General features: G+C 44.4%; 1 protein-coding gene across 6 annotated transcripts in view; it reads right to left on the bottom strand.

Annotated features, from left to right (window-relative positions):
- Nucleotides 1-16,458: 16,458 nt before the first annotated feature.
- The window catches only part of NPRL2 (NPR2 like, GATOR1 complex subunit), a 114,525-nt gene continuing 110,118 nt past the window's right edge, over nt 16,459-20,865 (bottom strand). For all 6 annotated transcript variants that reach the window (XM_030205615.1, XM_030205612.1, XM_030205613.1 and 3 more), the window contains 2 exons: nt 18,157-18,299; nt 16,459-17,214 (listed from right to left, as the gene is read on the bottom strand). In XM_030205615.1, coding sequence (XP_030061475.1) covers nt 17,147-17,214; nt 18,157-18,299 — 211 coding nt within the window. In that variant the 3' untranslated portion in view covers nt 16,459-17,146. The remainder of the gene's footprint in view (nt 17,215-18,156; nt 18,300-20,865) is intronic.

Raw genomic sequence — 20,865 nt, 5'->3', positions numbered from 1 at the left:
CGTTTGTGCTGTCCAATCGTTGTTGTATATCTGTTGCCAGAAAGTATCCGGGTCTATTTGGCCTCTTGTGGTGTGGGTTGTGTGTTCTCGTGTGTGGAGAGAGCACCTTTTCCGCAATTTTAGGGATAGGTTTAGTTTGTAATGGTCGTTCCATGGTGTTTGTCCATCTAGTTTGTGTTCCACAGGGATCAGCTTTGCTATTAATGTATTAATGAGCAAACTGGGAAGAAATGTTTTCACATGATACTAGGCTGTTTCCTGTATGCAGATGATATTTTATTGTTGCTTATTTTTCAAGATCTAGAAGAAATTCAACGTTTGGGATGTTTAGTGACACAAGAAAAATAGGCCCACAGTTACTAAAATTGAATAGGGACAAAACAAAGCTTCAAGGAGGGGGAAGTTATCACTGTGGGTTACTGTTAAGTAGGTTATTTTATTATAAGTTGGGTTACTTTAGCACAGGGCCCCATTTTATGCACCAATAATACCTTCCTCCCTTTTAATGATCGGTACTATACATTTTCCACTTCAATATTTTTTTAAGGATATTGGAGTTATGTTGGACTTATGTTTATTGATGAAAAATCAAATCTAAGATTTGATAAAGAGGATATGTTTTTAAAATAAGAATATAGAGTTGTGTGTAAATATTTTTTGTCCAGTTCAACAACACCTCTGTCTGTTTTATCTGTAAAGCAACTAAATGTGAAAGCAGTCTCACATTTGGGTTCAAAGTTTATTAATGAACTTCCTCTCCTGGCCATCAAAAGCATGTCTGAGCGGCTTACATTCTAATCACTGGGTAAGGGAGTGTATAGACAACAATCACAGAGAGGGTAATGGGGGTGGAGGGGGGGGGGGGGTTGAAGAACGACAATGTCTGACAGAACGCTAATGGGGGGGGGGGGGGAAGGGGAAGAAAAATGGAGTTAGACTACACTGGCTCCCAAAAGAGGCTCATTCTATATCTGATTATTGGTTTATTAATTTATAACCCACCTGGGCTAAAGTGAGGAAAAACTTATACATATACAGTTTAAAAACAGAACATAAAAACCAATCTTACACAATTTGCAAACCATTGTATGCATTAAGTATTTCAGATTATTCATGGATTAGCCTCAGATTGTATGACATCAGCTGACTGATCAGTTTGTATTTAATTTCCCTTCAGCAAAGGGGGTTAGGCTTAAGATGTCTTAAACAATGTCTTACCCAAGTGTCAGTGAGTTGGAATTCACTTCCTTTACATGTGACATTTCGAGATAAACTAAAATCTTTGCTATTTCAGAAATTTATTAAGACATAATTTATTTCTGAATGTTTTTATTTACAAATTTAGGGGCCCCTTTAATTAAGCTGTGATAATAAATGGGCTTAGCACATGAGTCCTGTGTGCTAAGCCTATTTTTAGCATGGCCGTAAACTTGGTCTTTTTCAATTATGCATTTTACTGGCCATGCACTAATGTTAGCATTAGCAAGTGGCCACTGAAAAAAAATGAATGCAGGAGCCCTTAACTGTCTCCTATTTAGGAGATGCATTATTCAGTTAGCATGATCTAATGTCAGTGCACTAGCTCAACAGCACATCCATGCCTGTTCTCTGCCGCCACATGCTCCCTCCCAAAAAATTGTACAAAATACTGCACCGTTGGCATGCGCAAGTGACAAAACAAACACATTACCACATCCTGCCTTAGGCCGTTTTCCTACATTTAGCTCATGTTAGCGTTTCAAAGGGCCCTGTAATTGAATCTTTGTAATTCACATTGAACAAATTTAATAAGTTATCACAGTTTACAAGAATTTATATAATGTATTTGTTTTACAGTTCAAAAATTAGCAATTTCTTGGTTTACTGCCATGCAGTTGTGCTGTGACTCTAGCCCAAACAGGCCAAAGCCACAGTCTGATTAGTAGCGCTCTAGAAATGTTAAGTAGTAGTAGTAGTAGTCTGATTCCACATATTCACTTAAGACAGAATTCTTTTGAATATGATAGAAGATGCTGCCATCTTGTGACGACATCTAGTATTACAACTTTACACATTTCCCAAGTATTTTCTACCAGCAAACCCTGATACATCCTTCATACCAGTTAAGATCATACTAAGAAAAAAGGCCCGTTTCTGAAACCAATGAAATGGGCGCTAGCAAGGTTTTCCCTCAGACTGTGTATGTCTGAGAGAGTGTGTGTGAGAGTGACTGTATGAGAGAGAGAGTGAATGTGTGAGTGTGGTGGGCTTGGAGGGGGGGTGAGCATTGGTGGGGGGGTGGGGCGATACAGAGATAGACAGTGAGTGTCCATCTATCCATGTCCTGCATCAATGTGTGTGTGAGATTGACAGAGGGGGGGGGGGGGCGGGTGTCTGAGAGATCATGTGTGTCACATAGAGATCGCGCGTGTGTGTGTGTGTATGTGAGAGTGTGTTGCGAAGTCGGAGGGTAGGGGCGAGTATCTGTGTGTGTGTGACTGCATCCTCCCAATTAATTCCTGCTCTCCCCCCAATCCCCAATCTGTTTTTGCATTCTTTACTTCCTCTCTCCGCACCCCAGCGTCCAGAGAGAGTGTTTGTGAATGAGTTCACTGTGTGTGTGTGTGTTGTGTCCTTTTTTTTTTTGTTTACCTGTTCTTTAGCATCTGCTGTGCTTTTGTCTTCCCCCACTACAATCATGAGCAATAAAATAGGTTTAAGAGGCATGTCAGTGCTGGTGGGAGGTTGTTAACAAAGGGCAGTAAAGCCCCAGCTCTGAAATTTGTCTTTCCACCTCCAGCACAATGGCCTTTCTGCCCCTCTCTGTCACACCTGCACTGTAGTGCTACTCTTTGTCCTGGAACCTCGTCCAGAGAAGGCTCCAGTTCGCCCTAGCGTCAGTCCCAGCCTGCTCCAGGCAGGCGGTGTGCAAGACGGCAAGCTGTCGTGGCCATGGGGATCGGTTTCCGTGAGTGTGAGGTGGTGTGGGGAGGGTTGATAGAGGAGGAAGGCGGATGTGGGCACTGAGAAGCAGCCTTGCCCTGCGGGTTCAAGCTTCTTATATTAAAGTCACAACACAGAGCTGTTAAACATTAGCTGCTCTGTCCCTCCCTCCTCCCGATTCGCCACTAGACACAGTCCTCTGCCCAGAGCCCTCACCCATTCTCCTTTTCCCCGACGGACCCTCGTCGCAGCCAGCCACTCACGGTCCCAGCGCCCTCCCTCTCTGAGAGTCCGACCGCGGACTCGGAGAGGAAAGGGAGGGCGGCGGGACGGCGAGCATGCGGCTACGGTGAGTGTCCATCGGGGAGGAGGGTGGGTGAGGGACGGGGTCCAGCAGCCACTCGGGAGGGGGAAGTGAGAGAGCATGATTGGTGAGGAAGAGGGTAGAGGGTGGTGTCCAGGTCCAGCGGCGCCTGAGTCGGTACTGGAGGGGGGAGGGTTCATTGGCGACTTGGGAGGGGCTGGGTGTTGGAGGTGTGCGGGGGATGGGTTCGGACTGTAGGCAGCGGCGACTGTGTTCGGGGTGGTGTGCCTTGTCCGTTTCGCCAGTCGAGTGTCAGTGGTCCGCCCTCGACGTCATTACATTGTGATGCGAGGGCGGGGCACACACTCATGGGGAAAAATTCTGATCTACACCCCCTCGGAAGTTGCAGCTTCATTAGAACGTTGGGGTTGCGAATTATGTGCGGAAGGGGCGTGGCTGAGGGCGGGTCTATGAGTGACAGTGAGTTGTGCTGACAGCCTAGCCTACCAACAGTGCAGGGCTTCAGTGTTTCCCTGCCACAGACTGAGCTTCAGAATGTTGGAGGTGAGAATTATTTATATAGATCTTTCTATGAACAACTTCACATCCATTTAGGCCTTGGTAATATGAACGCTGTACTACTGTAACTTGTTATACACTAAAATTAGTTATGGCACATAAGGATTGGAGGGAGATTAATGTAAGGCCCTTTTTTTAAACCAGTTCAAATATATATGTGTTAAGCGTTGCACAAGGTATATTTCACTGATGGAGTGCTTGGTTAGACTATGTGAGTGAACAGATGGTAGACAGACAGGATGTCAGGGACCAAACGAGTGAGTACATGGGACAGTGGGACTGTGAATTAGTGGATGGGAGCTGATCAGTAGTGGAGATTATGAAATGGATGGAAGGTAATGAGTGGGGACACAGTAAGTGACTGGATAAGAAGTTATGTGTCCCAGAGGGGCAGATAGGTATTTAAATGGCAGGGGGGTTCCAGTGGGTAAGTACATGGAAGGGGGCTGGGTAAAAAGTGGATATGCCAGATCCCATGCTTTCCACCTTTAAAAATGCCAGCATATCCAGCTTTTACCTATGTGACCCCCCCCAAAGAAGTGCTCTGGCATGAGGCTGGAAGATCTTTGGGGTCACTAAGACAACAAAAGCTGAGACTGCCAGCCTGGTGGGCAGCCATGGGAAGGGCCAGCCCTAGTGGGCAGGGCCAATAGATAAGAGGTTGCCTTTTAAAAATGTGGTCTTTGGCTGCTCACCCCCCACACAGACCCAGTACCAAGGGGGACGTTTCCAAATTGTAGAGGAGAAGTTTGCAGTGTGCAGTGAATGAGACTCCTGCCACAGGGCAGAGGGTGCCTGCAATTTGGTTTCCTGAAGGGGGAATTTGAAAGGAAGGACACATTGGCTAGGAGCAGAAGAGCCTGACTTTTGGCAGGACCTTTGCTGGCGCTCAAAAGGGATCCTGACACGGGATGGGACAGAGCTGTAGAGGGTTATGATGGCACTGATTTTAAGACTGCTGCATGCCTTGAAGCTGTTCTATGACCATCAGATGCCCTGAAGTGTAAATATTGAGTTGTTTTTTCCTGAACTGTTTTTTTTCCCAAGGTGTTCAGTGAAGAGTGAAAGTTAAAAGTTCACCCTGAAGACTACTGATTGATTGTGTGAGAGGTGAACTGTCCCAAAGGAAAACCACCCTACTGCCTACCAGAGTTAATCTGGCCCCAGCCAGAATATCAGTTTTGTGTGCCCTGGTTCCCGGTGCTCCTTGCTACTGAGGAGAAACCATAGACAGCGGAGTGAGCAGTGGGACCGGGGTTACACATAATTGAGCCTTCAAAATGCAGCTGAGGTGGGAATATTAAAGCTTTTCATGGCACATATCCTTAAACCTAACAGCAGATACAGAGGATCTGGAAATCTCATCAAGATCTGTTGTTTTAGATTTAAGAGTAAATGCTTGGGGGCAAGTCACTTAATCCTCCATTGCCTCAGGTACAAACTTAGATTATGAGCCCTCCTGGGACAGAGAAATATCCAGTGTACCTGAATGTAACTCACCTTGAGCTACTACTGAAAAAGGTGAGCAAAATCTAAATAAATAAAATAAATAAATAAACCAGCCCACCCCCCAGAGGAGCAAACAGGTAAAAAAAACCTAGATCCTCTCTGATGTGATCATGCCGCTTGCAGCCTTCTATCAGTTGTGCTGCGGCATTCTGAATTAGTCAGAGCTGATAGAAGCAAAATGACAACAGATAAAGACCATATGGCCCATCCAGATCATCTGCCATCTCTTCCTCCACTTGAGATCCCACATGCCTGGTTCATGCTTTCTTGAATTCAGATACAACCCTCATCTCCACTACCTCCAGCGTGAGGCTGGTCCAGGTATCTGCCATTCCTTCTGTAAAGAAGTATTTCTTTAAATGTCTCAATCAAATCTCCTCTCTCATCTTTCTTTCAAGGTATTCATTGAGGTCTACGAGTGTCTCTTTAATGCTTTGACCACTGATCATTTCAGTAGCTGCCCCCTCTGGCCTGACTCCATCCTGGATAAATTATTCTGAAGATGTGGGCTTCACAACTGTACACTGTACCCTAAAGGGGGGGCCTCACCAGAGACTTATACAAAGCCACTATCACTTCCCTTTTTCCTGCTAGTCATTCTTCTGCCTAAGCACCAAAGCATCCATCTGGCTTTGGCTGTCACCCTTTCCACCAGTTTGGCCACCTTAAGATAATAAAAAAACGATCACCCCCAAGTCTCGCTCCTCTTTCGAACAGAGAAGTATTTCTCCTTCTAAATGCTTCCTTGGGTGCCTGTAGCCTAAGTACATGACTCTACATTTTTTAAAAATTACACTGTAGTTATCAATTTCTGGACCATTCTTCTAGCTTAGCTAGAACCCTCCTCATGCTATCCACTCTTTCAGGGGTGTCTACCCAATTAGAGTTTTGTATCAGCCACCAAGAGGCAAATCTTACCCAAATATCACAAAGATGTTAACAAAAAAAAAAAAAAAAAAGGGAAAGCCAAGAACCAATCCCTGCGGTACACCACCCTTTTCTACTTACCCAGTTTCTAACCCAGTTAGTGACTGTTCAATCCAGATCAAGGGCACTCGGGGACAGATACACAAAAGCAGCCATTAAATACAGCTGCCACACACGGGAGAACTTATCAAGATGCAAACAATGACCAATGCAAAAAGGGGATGGTATGCAAATGAAATGCACAGATCCCCCTTTATGCATCATCAGTCACTGTTTGAGACTGAAGCCATCAAATGCATTTGACACTAGATTACGACTGAGTGTTTTTGAGTTGGGCATGAGAGGGGATCCACCAAGAATCCTTGAGGCCGGTTGTGGGTAACGTGTGAATTGGTGCCGCCAGTTTGAAGACTTCTTGATGGTGCCCTGCAGAAGATATACCCATGATGACCTCTGCTTAACCACATAATGTGTTCCGTGATGGCGGCCAGTTGACATCAGCTGAGAATGACCCTGACTGAAAAGCTGCGTGTGAAGATATCGCAGGCATTCTATAACCATGGGTTGCTATGTGCATCCTATCCAATTCCCATCATCCTTTTCACAGCTCTTTGTATTCTCGCCTGCTGTTATCCTCTGCTAAAGCTTCCATTGCCTGGAACAGGACCTGTGGAGTACACAACTGCTGTGAGAGATTATTCACCACCCTCAGCTGACCCGAGGTCCTGGGCATAGGCGGTCGCTGGCCCAACTGTTTGAGGCTAAAGGGGTGGGGTTAGGGGTGGGGCCAGGGGTGGAGCTTAAATCCATAATTGTCTGATAACGCACAGAAAAAAAAAATAAAAATAAAAGTCACAATACCTTTTATTAAATTTAGATATTAGATATGTATCATATGTCAAAGAATAAAGTGGTTGCTCAAAGCATATTCTAAGCACAATCGCTCAACTGCAAAACACTATGCACAACTTTGTGCAAAAACACACTCAGAACCTTACTGTACCATAAATATTACACTGGGCAGAACCTAATACACCAATATACCACCCATACAGAAAATGCAGACCGTCAACAATATGAAACAAGGGATCATATCATCACAATTCTCATGTAGAGTCACAAAACACCCTAATTCAATGTGGGATAAAATGCCATAAATAAGTAAATAAATATAAACTTTTAATGTTGAGCACCTGATTCTCAAAGTGGACATATTCCAAACACTATAATGAAAATAAAATTATCTTTTCTACCTTTGTTGTCTGGTTGTCCGATTCTGCTGCTATCTGTTCTCAGTGCAGGTCAGGAAGCCATCCTCCTTAAATATCTCCCTGGCAATCCAGCCAACCCCCCCCCCCCCCCCCCCCCAGAGCACAGCAGGGGAGGCTTAGCCTGTCCAAGCCTCTTATACCGGGCGCCTATGGTCCTGGGGACCAGAGCGAGCGTCCAGATTGGTATGTGGGTCCTCCAGTAGTATACATCCAGCAGATCTTTGTGAAAGCAGTTGTCTCTCCCTGGCACAAGAACTTCCTTGCTGTTGACATGTTTCGCTCACCACTTTCATGTGTGTTCCAGCTTGTGGAGAAGATCAGAAACCACGTACTGAGAGAGAGCTCTGGCAGCAGAAGCTTGGAGGACATTTGCCTTCAAGTCACTGATCTCCTACCTGGGTTAAAGAAGCTGTGGAACCTGCTGCCTGAGCATGGCTGCCTGCTGCTGTCTCCAGCCAACTTCTGGCAGAATGACCGGGAGCATTTCAGTGCTGATCCAGATATCATCAGAACCATTCACCAGTATGAACCAAAGACTCTGCAGACATCGGCTACCCTCAAAGACTTGTTGTTTGGGATCCTGGGCAAGTACAGTGGCATGAGCTTCTACAACAGGAAGAGGATGGTATCTTACACCGCCACTCTTGTGCTCCAGCATTACAATTCCAAGTTCCTGAGCAGCCTACGGTCCCGCTTGAAGCAGCTCCACCTTAGCGCCAACTGTACCCTACGTGATGAGCACATTATTCACGTCCATTTCAAGGAAGAAATAGGCATTGCTGAGCTGATACCCCTTGTCACCACCTACTTCATCCTCTTCGCCTACATCTACTTCTCCACACGAAAGATTCATCTGGTGAAATCAAAGTTCGATTCCCACTTCAGGCACAGGCAGCTCCTTGTGACTCTGGGCAAGTCACTTAACCCTCCATTGCCCCAGGTACAAATAAGTACCTGTATATAATATGTAAGCCGCATTGAACCTGCAATGAGTGGGAAAGCGCGGGGTACAAATGTAACAACAAAAAAAAGGGGGGTCTAGCACTGGCTGCAATAGTAACAGCTCCCTCCTTATGTCAGTAGGTCTCTGCACACTCTTTGGCCTGACACCAACTCTCAATGGAGGAGAAATTTTTCCATACTTGGTAGTAGTGATTGGGCTGGAAAATGTATTGGTTCTAACGAAATCTGTTGTCTCAACACCTGTAGACCTTGAAGTAAAACTCAGGATTGCACAAGGCTTGAGCAATGAGAGCTGGTCTATTATGAAAAACATGGCCACGGAGCTTGGCATTATTCTAATTGGTTATTTCACACTGGTACCTGCCATCCAGGAATGAGCAGGGGGAGCACCTGTCATCCTGCTGGTCCTATTCGTGTCAACCTGGATTTTCATCACTCCCCTTGGCCCGCCAGGACTTTCACTGTTCCTCTTTGCCTCCTTTACCTTCCCCTTCTTACCTGTTCTCCCGCTCTATTTATTGGAATGTAACTTAATGTATTTATTTTGTTTTATTTAATTAGTTCATTGTAAGCCGCTTTGGGGCTGCAACACTGTGGCAAAAGGCGGGGTATAAATGTTCTGAAATAAATAAATAAATAAATAAATAAGCAGACCCTCTCTCGAGGCCCTCTGCCCAACTCAAATTGTTTGGTGGTCTAGTGACTCTCCTTCCCTTCCAGAAAATCCGTGGTAGTCCAGTGGACCCTCTCTGCCCCCCCCCCCCATTGTCCAAAAATAAACCCCTCCTGACCCCAACAATAAATTTCTGGTGGTCTAGTGACCCCCCTCTCTTCTAGAGCTGGAGGCAGGAACAAAGTCTTCTCTCTCTGGGCCTGCCTTCTCAAAATGGTGGTGCCCAGTGCATTCTACGATGCCCTAGGAAAAAAACTCCTTATAATGGTGCTTAGCCAGTCCCAGACCCAGAGGGAGGAGGCATTGCTCCTGCCCTCTAGAGGGAAGGGGGTGTCACTAAACCACCAGGGATTCTTGGTTGGGAGGAAGTCCACTGAACCACCGGGGATTTTTCACTGGGGGGGGGGGGGGGGGCGCGGAGGGTTCAGGTCCAATGGACCACCAGGGAAGATTGCAAAGTTTGTTTGTTTTTTTTGGTTTTGCTTGCAGTACACAGTGTAAACAGATTGCTCCCCATAAGGGCAGGTCCAGCCCTGCTGTAAAATTTTGCACTTTAAAAAGGTAAGCGCTCAAGTCTGGGAGTTGCTTGGAATGCTCATTTTAATACTAAATGAGCTCTTTGTAATGCATTTGCATAGGGTTGTCAGTTGCTGCTACAAGTAACTGTAAAAGGGACACAGAACCCCTTTCTGCATTACATGGTAAATAACATTTGGCTAGAACTGGTCTAAAGCAAACATTCCAAGCACAGTAAGCTTTGTGCATTGGGCCCTGTTTTGCCGATGCAGAACAATGTTAAAGGCTATACGGAAATCTAAGTACAAGATCTTTAGCGCTCCTCCTAAAATCTAACCAACTGTTTAGTCAGCCAGGCAAAGAGGTTAATCAGACCTTCATCCTAATCAAACCATGCTGCCTCAGGTCCTGAATCCATTTGATTCCAGAAACCTCTTTATCCTGTTTTAGAAGTGCTTCCATTAACTTATTCACCAGTGGGGCCTGTAGTTGCCAACCTCCTCCTCCCACTTTTGTGGAGAGGGACTATAGCCATCCTTCTCCAATCCTCCAGGACCTCACACACGACTCTAAAGAAACACTGAAAAGGTCAGATAGCAAAGCCGCTAGAAACAAAACCGGTGCTGGGCAGACTTCTATGGTCTACGCCCACGCCCTGATCGTGACTGAATAGATATGGATGGGCTGGAGTGTAAATTTTAAGGGGTTTCGACATTAGCTTCAGAACTTAGTACAAGAAGAGTGCTGGGCAGACTTCTATGGTCTGTGCCCTGAGAATGGCAAGGAAAAATCAAACTCGGGTATAAAGTATCATAGACCATGTAAAATGAGTTTATCTTGTTGGACAGACTGGATGGACCGTACAGGTCTTTATCTGCCGTCATTTACTATATTACTCTTTGGGGTTCTACATGGAATGTTGCTACTAACTGGGATTCCGGAATCTTGTAACTCTTTAGGATTCCAGAATCTTCAGAACTTTTAGTACAAGAACAGTGTCGGGCAGACTTCTACGGTCTGTGCCCTGAGAATGACAAGGACAAATCAAACTCACGTATACATATAAAGTATCACATACCGTGTAAAATGAGCTTATCTTGTTGGCAGACTGGATGGACTGTACAGGTCTTTATCTGCCATCATAGACTACATTACTATGTTACTCTTTGGGGTTCTACATGAAATGTTGCTACTAACTGGGATTCCGAAATCTTCAGAACTTTTAGTACAAGAGACTTCTATGGTCTGTGCCCTGAGAATGGCAAGGACAAATCAAACTCAGGTATAAAGTATCACAGACCATGTAAAATGAGTTTATCTTGTTGGGCAGACTGAATGGACAGTACAGGTCTTTATCTGCCGTCATTTACTATGTAACATCCCTAAGTTCCTTTAGTACCCTCGGATGTATCCAATCCGGCTCCATCGCTTTGTCTACCTTTGTTTAGCTATCTCCTCATGAACAATCTTCTGAAAGTTGGTAAAACTATACCACACATTCTTTCTTATTAGCACTTGTCTTCTGCAGTCCTATGCCTGGCCCTTCATTTGTAAACACAGAACAGAAATAGTTGTTCTGCTTTAGCCTTACCAGGTTCTATGTATTGTTCCTGTCACAATGCCACTTTTGCCTTCCTCCTAATCACAACTAAAGTATGTCTTCTCTCTCCATTTTACTGTATTTGCCATTTCTTCTTCCATTTGCATTTTTGATCACCTGATACGTTACCAGCTTCTCTTAGGTTTTCCACATAGTGTAGCCTACCTATCTTTCTGTGATGCCTTGTAATTAATGAAGGCTAACATTTTCTCTTTTTCAGCTACTACTCTTGAGAACCAAAATGGTCTTTTCCTCTTTTGTTTACTTTCCTAACCAAAAGGTTTGTTGTCCTAAAATAGCTTTCAGTTTTGCCTGCTGCTTTCCTACTGTCCCAAGCTGCTCCTGACCAGCTACCGGCTTTTTTAAGTACCCTCTCATCTTGACAAAAATTAGTTTTTTTTTAAATGCTCCAATCTTCAACTTTGAATAAACCCTCTCAACACATCTTAATTTTGAACCACATTATCTGATGATCACTAGATACCAAATGAACACTCCCTGTAATGCCAAAAACACTACTCATTTGTAAACATCAAGTTCACTATGGCTCCACCTTCTGTAGGATCCATTACCAACAGCTAGAACAGCCCACCCTGTAGAAAATCCAACATCTTTACTTCTAGTTGAGCTTGTAACAGCGACACCCCAGTCTCATTCTGGCATGTTGAAATCACCCATTAACGGTACCATGTAAGCCACATTGAGCCTGCAAAAAGGTGGGAAAATGTGGGATACAAATGTAACAAATAAATAAATAAAACAGTTTCTCCTTTTATTGCAATATTGTGAACGTCTTCAATTAAGTCTTGGTCCACTTCTTCTGTCTGTCAAAAAGGCCTCTGTCACACAAATGTAAATACATTGTCCATTTGCTCTTTCTAGACTCTGTGCCTCTTCCCTATCCTTTAAGTCCAGCAATTGTGCCACTTATATGCCCCCTTTTTCCCTACCCTGAAAAAAGAATAAAGCCTTGTGTGATATCCCAGTCATGTTCTCCTTGACCACCACAAAACTCCAAGTCGGCCTCTTTCATCACAGCCTCTAGCTCCAGAACCTTGTTCCCCATACTGCAGGCATTGGGTCTACAATGCTCTCCATAAACTGCCCTTTTTTCAATTTCTGTAAAGGTATTAAGTATTTTACTTGCCTGAGGGATTCAAGTACCTGGGGCCTTTGTTTTCCCTTCCCTAATGAATTTAGTTTAAAGCCTTGTTCAGTAGGTTAGCCAATCTGCTACAAAAGACACGTTGTCCTTTCTTTGATAGATGGACAACGTAGCTCATCAAAAATTCATCCTGAATGTTTGTTATGGGTTAAAGTAGGATTGGGGGAGGGGGTGCTCTTGCATACAACTTTAAATTTGCAAGGAAACTAGGGTAATAAGGGGGGAGGTGCAGGAGTTTTCACACAAAATGAAAATGTATGTGTTATCTAGCTTTTTGCTGTATTTTGTTTGTCTATTATTCTGTTATGCTTGATTACTTTTATGTAATCGCTAGATGTTTTTGTCTAGACTTGTTGTTTAGTTGTTTAATGTTGCATTTGTTTGATCCTGAATAAAAATCATTAAACTCTAAAAATTCATCCTATAGTCTAGAAAGCCAAATTGTTCTTGCTGACACCATCGGTGTAGCCATGCACATATCTCCAAGCTGTGGGCGTCTGATTTGGCATTTAGGCTCGACAGGAAGGATTGAGAATACCACCTCCACCCCTCTCTGTTTTAAACTCTGTCTCAGAGCCATGAAATCACCTTTGATACGTTCAGTGGGATACCTAGAAGACATATGTACCAACAAGGACGAGCAACATGGGATAATGGTCGGTAGGCATGAAGAGTTAGCACCATATTAAAATAAATACATGGTACTTTCTTTTGTAAGAAGTTACAGTATTTAAAAGTGCACCCAGCCCATGCAGGCTGGGAGGCACTCCTGTGATCAGTCATTACCATTAAGGCAGGAAGCCAGATTGGATCACGTGACGCCATGAAGGAGAGCGGTTGTAGGTGAACAGCTCTCCGCTCCCAGTTCCTTCCCCTGGAACTGCGAATGATACTGGGACCCCAAAACAATAAACTCCGAAGTTGGAAGAGGAAAGGAACAACGCAGGCAGTGTCGGGGCGAGTTGAGGCGATGGCGGCAAAATCCGGCCAGAAGGACAAGCTCTGAAACAAGCCCGTGGAGACTAAAATTGCATCTCCTTCCAGCCCTGCAGGAACGTCTGTTTCGTCGACATGGGTGGCGGAGATAACCAGTGAAATGTCAGCAGTTTTGGAGAAGCTCTTGGAGCGCAGGCTGACGCCCATCGACACAAAGTTGGAACAGCTTCAAACCCACATGGAGGATTTAACTCGTGAATGCGCGTCCTTCCAAGCACGAACAAGTATGGTGGAGGATAAAGTGAAAGAGATAGAGGACACGCAGAAGAATATAAAGAAAAGGCTGGAAATAATGGAGCAGAAGGTAGAAGATCTGGAGAATCACTCCAGGAGAAACAATCTGAGAATGGTGGGGATTCCAGAAAATGTGAGCGAAAAAAATGTATCTGATATAATGGAGCGCTGGCTGACAGAGGCGATTGACTTTCCCGTAACCATGGGTCCGTTACGAGTGGAAAGGGCCCACAGGTTAGGGCCCTGCCAAACAAACTCAAGTAAACCCAGAGTGGTCATTCTCAAGGTGCTAAATTTTGCACATAAACAGCATATTTTACGCTCCTCACACTCAGATAAAACTTTGCTGTTTGAAAACAAGAAGATCCTGTGCTTCCAGGATTACTTGGCGGGGGTGGCGGGAAGGCGGCGAGCCTTTTCGCCGCTCTGCGCGAAGCTGTTCTCATGGAAGGTACGATTTGCTCTATTGTACCCGGCGATATTGAAGATCACATACAAGGGAGCAGCCCGCTCGTTTGAGACGGTAGAAGAGGCGCAGGAATATGTTTCTCAGGTGGAAGAAGAAATGGCTAAAGGAGCGGGATGAGAAGCAACAACACTGTGGAGAAGATACAAATACTACCCACGACTAGTGGGGGATGGGTGAAAGGAGAATATGCAGAACTTTGTTAAGTTGTACTTTGCTGATACAGAGGTGAATAGTGTGTCCAGTTGGCCCAGAGAAGGAACGCGAAGAGACTGCTTTGACTCATAAAAAGACAAAGGTACACAAAAATGGGTTTTTTTCATTGGGGAAGGGAGCGAAGTTAAGGATGGAGACATGTAAACACCTAATATAAGGTATAAGGGGGGTAAATGTTTAACCAGTAGATATGAAGAAGGTATGGGGTCCAGTTATGTCTTGGTTGGTATGCTGTTATAGCGATTTAACGGGGGGAGGAAGGGGGAGGCGTTAAGACGTGATAGTTCCCAGTAGGGGAACAAGGGTGGGTAGGGGTGGAGGATTGGGGGAATATAGACGGGAGGGGAGGGGCAGTACGGGAGGAGCGAGGGTTTGGAAGGGGAGGGATCTCATTACTGAAATAAGACAATTTAGGGACCTGAAGGAGGGAAAACATGGATAACAGGAAGAGTGGGTGGAGGTGTGTGGTCTGTTGGGAGGGGGGTATAGGCTGGGATGCCTCTCTGAGCTCCAATGTTAATAAAGTACCAATGACAAGTTTGTTACTTCTACATATAGATTATGGTTAAACTAGTTACATGGAATGTGGGAGGGATCAATTCACCGATAAAGAGGACAAAAATTTTACAGCATCTGCAGAGGCATAACATAGATATAGCGCTGTTGCAAGAAACACACCCCAGCCAAAGGGAACATGATAAGCTGAAGAGGTGGTGAGTAGGAGACTGTTTATCTACAGAGGCGCAAGGGAGGAAAGGGGCAGTGGCTGTGTTAATCCGCAAAGGGGTGGCGGCGGCTTTGAGACCCATCTCAATAGATCAGGGAGGAAGGTATGTCTTGGTGGAGATGGAGTTCTCGGGTCAAAAGGTTTTGAACTGTAATGTGTATGCCCATAATCGATATGATAAGAAATTTTATAATGAGGTGATTGACCAATTACTTAAACACCCCGGGGCGCAGATGTTGGTGGGAGGTGACTTTAACACAGTATGGGACCCAATGGTAGACAGTTCACAAGGCCAGAAGAGGGATACAGGGGCATACAATAGGGGTTTGAAAAGATTAGGGCGTCTACTGGACTTGGTAGATATCTGGACGATACTTCACCTGGAAGAGAGAGACTACACACACCATTCACGTGCATACTCGATACAGGCCAGAATAGATTATTTGCTTTCCACAGGGGACCTTTTTGGGAAAATAACAGCAGCAAATATAGGGCCATACGTGATTTCAGACCACACGTGGGTATCTATGGAATGGGATCTGAGCCACAGGAGATTCAGGAATAACTCCTGGCAATTCCCAATAGAACTATACAAAGATGAGGTTTTTAAAGAACGGCTTAAGGAGCGCTGGAAAGAGTATGAGGCCCTAAATAATGAATATGTGGAGGACCCACTTTTGTTCTGGGAAGCAGCGAAAGCGCTGCTAAGTGGGGAAATAATCAGCTATTTTCATCATATGAAGGTAGCCCACAATAGATTCTTAGATTCAGCGCTTTGGTTTGCAAGACTCGCCAGTTGTATGGTCGGACCCATGCGGAAACCCACCGCAGACAATTGTTGGAGCTGCAGGTGGCGTTACGGGGATATATGACTAAAACAATAGGGACACCGGTGGGTGGGACCACTTTGTGTTAGATACCCCTCTAGCATTTCGTACAATGACTGGAGGAGCACGGCTGTGGTGCCGAAAGTTATGCCTAGTGGCTCGGAAAAGCATTTTTCAGAATTGGATAATCCCAGAGCCACTACCTATTGGCAATGGAGAAATCAGATACTTGTGCTGGCGATGTGGGAAGCCAGGGAGGCGAGGGGATCCCCGAAAAGGAGGCAAACGGTTTTGCAAATTTGGAACTCGTACATAGATGGTTTGAGCCCTCATGGACGTGGCACACTCCTCAACTTGTTATAAATCACAGGAGATCAGGCAGGCCTTCCTTTGTGCTCTTTGTATAGTGATGAGCTCCAGGGTGGGGATGGGGGGGGCCCGCTTGGACTATCAGAGCCAGGTCTGGGGGGACAAGGGGGGGTTTGGAGTGAGGGGGGGGTAAAGAGGGATGGGTTTTTTTCAGGGGACGGGGGAAGATAAAGGGGGGGGGGGGTTAATGTTAAAATTAGTTGATGTGAGACATTATTGTATTTCTTCAAGCTGTATCATTTATCTTTTTCCTCTTGGGAAAAGTATTTGTTTGTTCAGTTCTGACATCAATAAAAAAACATTGAAATCTAAGTCAGGAAGCCAGCAGTGATCTGACTGATGGTGTAATTATGAGGTCATGCGTTTTGTGGTCTGCATTCTTCACATTCCTTTCACCATTACTAACAGGATAGAGAGAATGATCGGGGATATGGTGCATTCAACAGGCAAGTACCATCACTTTCCTTGTCCTTTATTACAGCATGTAGGGCTGCTACATGTCTTATATGAGCTGAAAGTCCAGAAATAGACACTTTAAGAGCGCTGCTATCATTTGCTAGCAGGGAAGAGACCTTAGTGGGTGTGGATGGGGCTAGCTGGCATTCAACAGATGGCAACTGAACAGAACAGCAGGTAGCCCCACAGCGCCGTCTCCATTGCTTCTCACCCAGTGGAGTAAGACATGCACTAATACAAAACCACATCTTCAGGTCTTGACTGAAATCTATAGTCCAGCTTGTGTTGAACGAGGGTTCCAAGAGGAACTTAAGAATAAACCACCTGCAAAATTTCTTCTCTAAAGAAACTAGGAAGCATGAGCAGCCCTAGCATCCATTGCAAGCTCGAAGGGCAGAAGGTCAACAGCTTCCCCGACTCTAAGGTTCACTTCAGACACACAATGATGTTAGGATCGTTCTCCAGCCGCTCATCCAGCTCACGGTAGCTCATACCTGGAAACAGGGAGCAAGTTGTCAATGAAAAACTGAGAAGGTCCAACAGACACCAAGAATTGAATAGAAATGATAAGTAGTAGTAGAAGCTTCTCTTTACTCTGCTATTTAAAATTTCACCTCTGCATTTAGACAGGACTACAATGGAGGTAGAAACTATGCTTCAGTCATATGCTGACTTTCTGAACACACCCCAATCCTGCACATAGAAAGCCTTACACACAGCCCTGCTCAGTGCTGTAAAAAAAAAAAAAAAAAAGTGAACAATTTTAGAAATGTATCACACTATGAAGTGCCTATGCTGTTTGTTTATTCTTACAGTGTAACCCTTTTCACACTTTGATTTCTATAATGGAAATCTGCACCTCCACACGATGTATCCTCGATTCCACTGGAGAACCAGAGATTTTACTGGAAGGGGGATTCACCAGACTACCAGGGAATCTTTAAAATATTCCGGGAGATAGAGAGCACAAGCATGCAGCCTTTGCAGCTGCCTGTTTGTGTTTTCCTCCTCGGCGACAGCTCCATCGTGGCTGTAAAATTAGATTGTTAAACCTAGGCGCTCTGGAGCTGTGCATTGCCTGGAATGCTCATTACAATACTAATTTATTTATTTGCAGGCTCGTAATATATTTGCATGGGGTTCTTGGCTGCTAATGGCACACGGCCACAGAAAACTTGTTTGTACATTACTCACTAAATAACATTTGCTTTAAACTGGCTACACCAGTCTAAAACAAACGTTAACAGCATGGTAAGCTTTATGCATCAGGCCCTCAGTCTCCATATTTGGCAGATGGGCAGAAAGACAGCCTCTATTATCCAAGAGCCAACATTCAATGCACCCAGCAACCAGACAACTAGCTAGCATCTAATCAACACTAAACAGAGAACCTCTGCATTGAGAAAGAAACAGATACAGAGGCAGAGCTTCTATACCTGTCTTGCAACAGATCTCATCATAGCTATGGGAGCCTGTGTACAGTCGTGCTGGATGGCTTTTCTCATCTCGACTGATCTTCACAGGATACTTCTGCAGCCTACGGATCAGGCCTTTTATCAGTCCAAACTGGATAAGCTTCCTGCCAAGATAAAAAAAAACAGCTATTCAAACCATCATTGCAAAAAGAATAGTTATGCTTCCCAGCCATTACATGACTCCGGTGAGATGTCACCAACAGTCCTTGCCCCACACATCAGCTTTATTTACCCTGCTCTCTCCAACTGGGAAGAAATTCATTTTAGCACATAACATTTAGAAGACAGAGTTTAGCCATCAATCCAGTACACTATAAGCAAACAAAGTAAATCCAACCACAAATATGGTTAAAATATAATATAAAATTTATTGATGCAATAATGATGACCCTACATGGGAATGTCTCATGTTAAGCCTTCCTCAGAGATATAAAGTACTATAAAAAAAAATCTAATGTCCATTAAAAAAAAAAAATAAAAACTAAGCTGCATTATATATCTGAATCTTAGCAACCACAAGTTTTACCCCAAATCCTCTCTCAAAAACTAGAACAGATGGTATTTTATCCTTCCAATTCTAGAAAACCAAAAGCATATATTTTATTTATTTGTTACATTTGTATCCTATATTTTCCTACCTATTTGCAGGCTCAATGTGGCTTACATAGTACCGTAGAGGCGATCGCCAATACTGGTATGAACAAATACAGAGTGAGGTTGTGGTAAAGGTCATGTGTTACAGACACATTGGGGAATCATAAGGAGGAAGAGTGAGCTATGTCCAGTACGAATGTTTGTTTTGTTGTGTTGCAGGGTTAAGGCATAAGTTGGATCATTAGGGTATGCCTTTTTGAACAGGTTGGCTTTTAGTAGTTTCCGGAAGTTTAGGTGGTCATATGTTGTTTTCACGGCGCTTGGTAATGCGTTCCATAGTTGCGTGCTTATATAGGAGAAGCTGGATGAGTAGGTTGATTTGTATTTGAGTCCTTTGCAGCTTGGGTGGTGGAGATTTAGGTATTTCCCTAAGGAGGCTAGGGCTATTCAGCTTGGAGAAGAGACAGCTGAGGGGAGACATGATAGAGGTATATAAAATATTGAGTGGAGTGGAACAGGTGGATGTGAAGCGTCTGTTCACGCTTTCCAAAAATACTAGGACTAGGGGGCATGCGATTAAACTACAGTGTAGTAAATTTAAAACAAATCGGAGAAAATTTTTCTTCACCCAACGTGTAATTAAACTCTGGAATTCATTGCCGGAAAATGTGGTGAAGGCAGTTAGCTTAGCAGAGTTTAAAAAGGGGTTGGACGGTTTCCTAAAGGACAAGTCCATAAACCGCTACTAAACGGACTTGGAAAAATCCAAAATCCCAGGAATAACATGTATAGAATGTTTGTACGTTTGGGAAGCTTGCCAGGTGCCCTTGGCCTGGATTGGCTGCTGTCATGGACAAGATGCTGGGCTCGATGGACCCTTGGTCTTTTCCCAGTATGGCATTACTTATGTACTTATTTCCGTGGTGATCTTGATGTGTTTCTGGTTGGTAGGTCTATGAGGTCTGTCTTGTATCCCGGGGCTTCGCTGTAGATGATTTTATGAACCAGGGTGCAGATTTTGAATGCAATGCGTTCTTTGATTGGGAGCCAGTGTAGTTTTTCTCGTAGAGGTTTTGCGCTTTCGAATCTCGTTTTTCCATATATGAGCCTGGCTGCTGTGTTTTGAGCAGTCTGGAGTTTCTTTATGATTTGTTTTTTTGCAATCCTCTAAAGGTGACAAATATATTTAATATACTTTTATCTTTTCCAAAGGAATCAAAAACCTTTGTACTGATAACATAAAACAAAATACAATATAAAGTGACATCCTTTCTGTATCCATTATTCACAGCCAAGCCACAAGATACCACCATATTTGCTCTGATCCAGGGGACAGAGATAGACACCTCAAAATCCTGACTGCATCCTTCAAACAGAAAGGCTATAACTCCAAAAGAATCTCCAAGAATATTGCCTCCTCCCTCAAAACACCCAGGAAACTCTGCTACAGTACAAGGAAAAGAAAGCCACGGTCAGAATCTCCTTTGTAGTGACATACAACCCAGAGCTGGAAAAACAAAGGGAAAATCATAAGAGATCTGCAGCCACTACTCCAGGAGTATGAATTACTGAAAGAGAGATTCCCATCCCCACCAGTGCTGGCCTTCTGACAGCCACCCAATTTAAAACACAAGCTAGCGAGAAGCAAGCTCTCAACAGAAACCCAAAAAAGAGAATAGCACACATCTTTGCAAAATATCCAGCTCAAACTATGCCAAAACATTTCACAGGACCCCACAGTCATTCACAAAGGAAAAATATTCAACATAAAGGAATCCTTCACATGCTCATCTTCCAATGTAGTATATGTTATCCAGTGTAAAAAAATGTGACAAAGGGTGCTATATTGGAGAAACAAGCCAGATGCTGAAGATTTAATTTACATAGACGCAGTGGAGTGCTGGAGCCGGCTCGCTCAGGCTCGCAAGATCCGGTTGTTAAATTTTGGCCGGACTTGCGAGCCGGCTCTCCCTCCCTCCGCCCTCCGGATCCGGTCCCTCACCGACCCTACCTTGGCCATCAAATTCTTCGGGGCAGGCAGTGTTGCCTGCCCCCTGCCATCGCTGACTTTCCTCC

Source organism: Microcaecilia unicolor, chromosome 6, assembly GCF_901765095.1.
Source record: "Microcaecilia unicolor chromosome 6, aMicUni1.1, whole genome shotgun sequence".
Lineage (NCBI taxonomy): Eukaryota > Metazoa > Chordata > Amphibia > Gymnophiona > Siphonopidae > Microcaecilia > Microcaecilia unicolor.
Note: the sequence above shows the minus strand (reverse complement) of the source record. Positions and strands in the feature narration are given on the sequence as shown.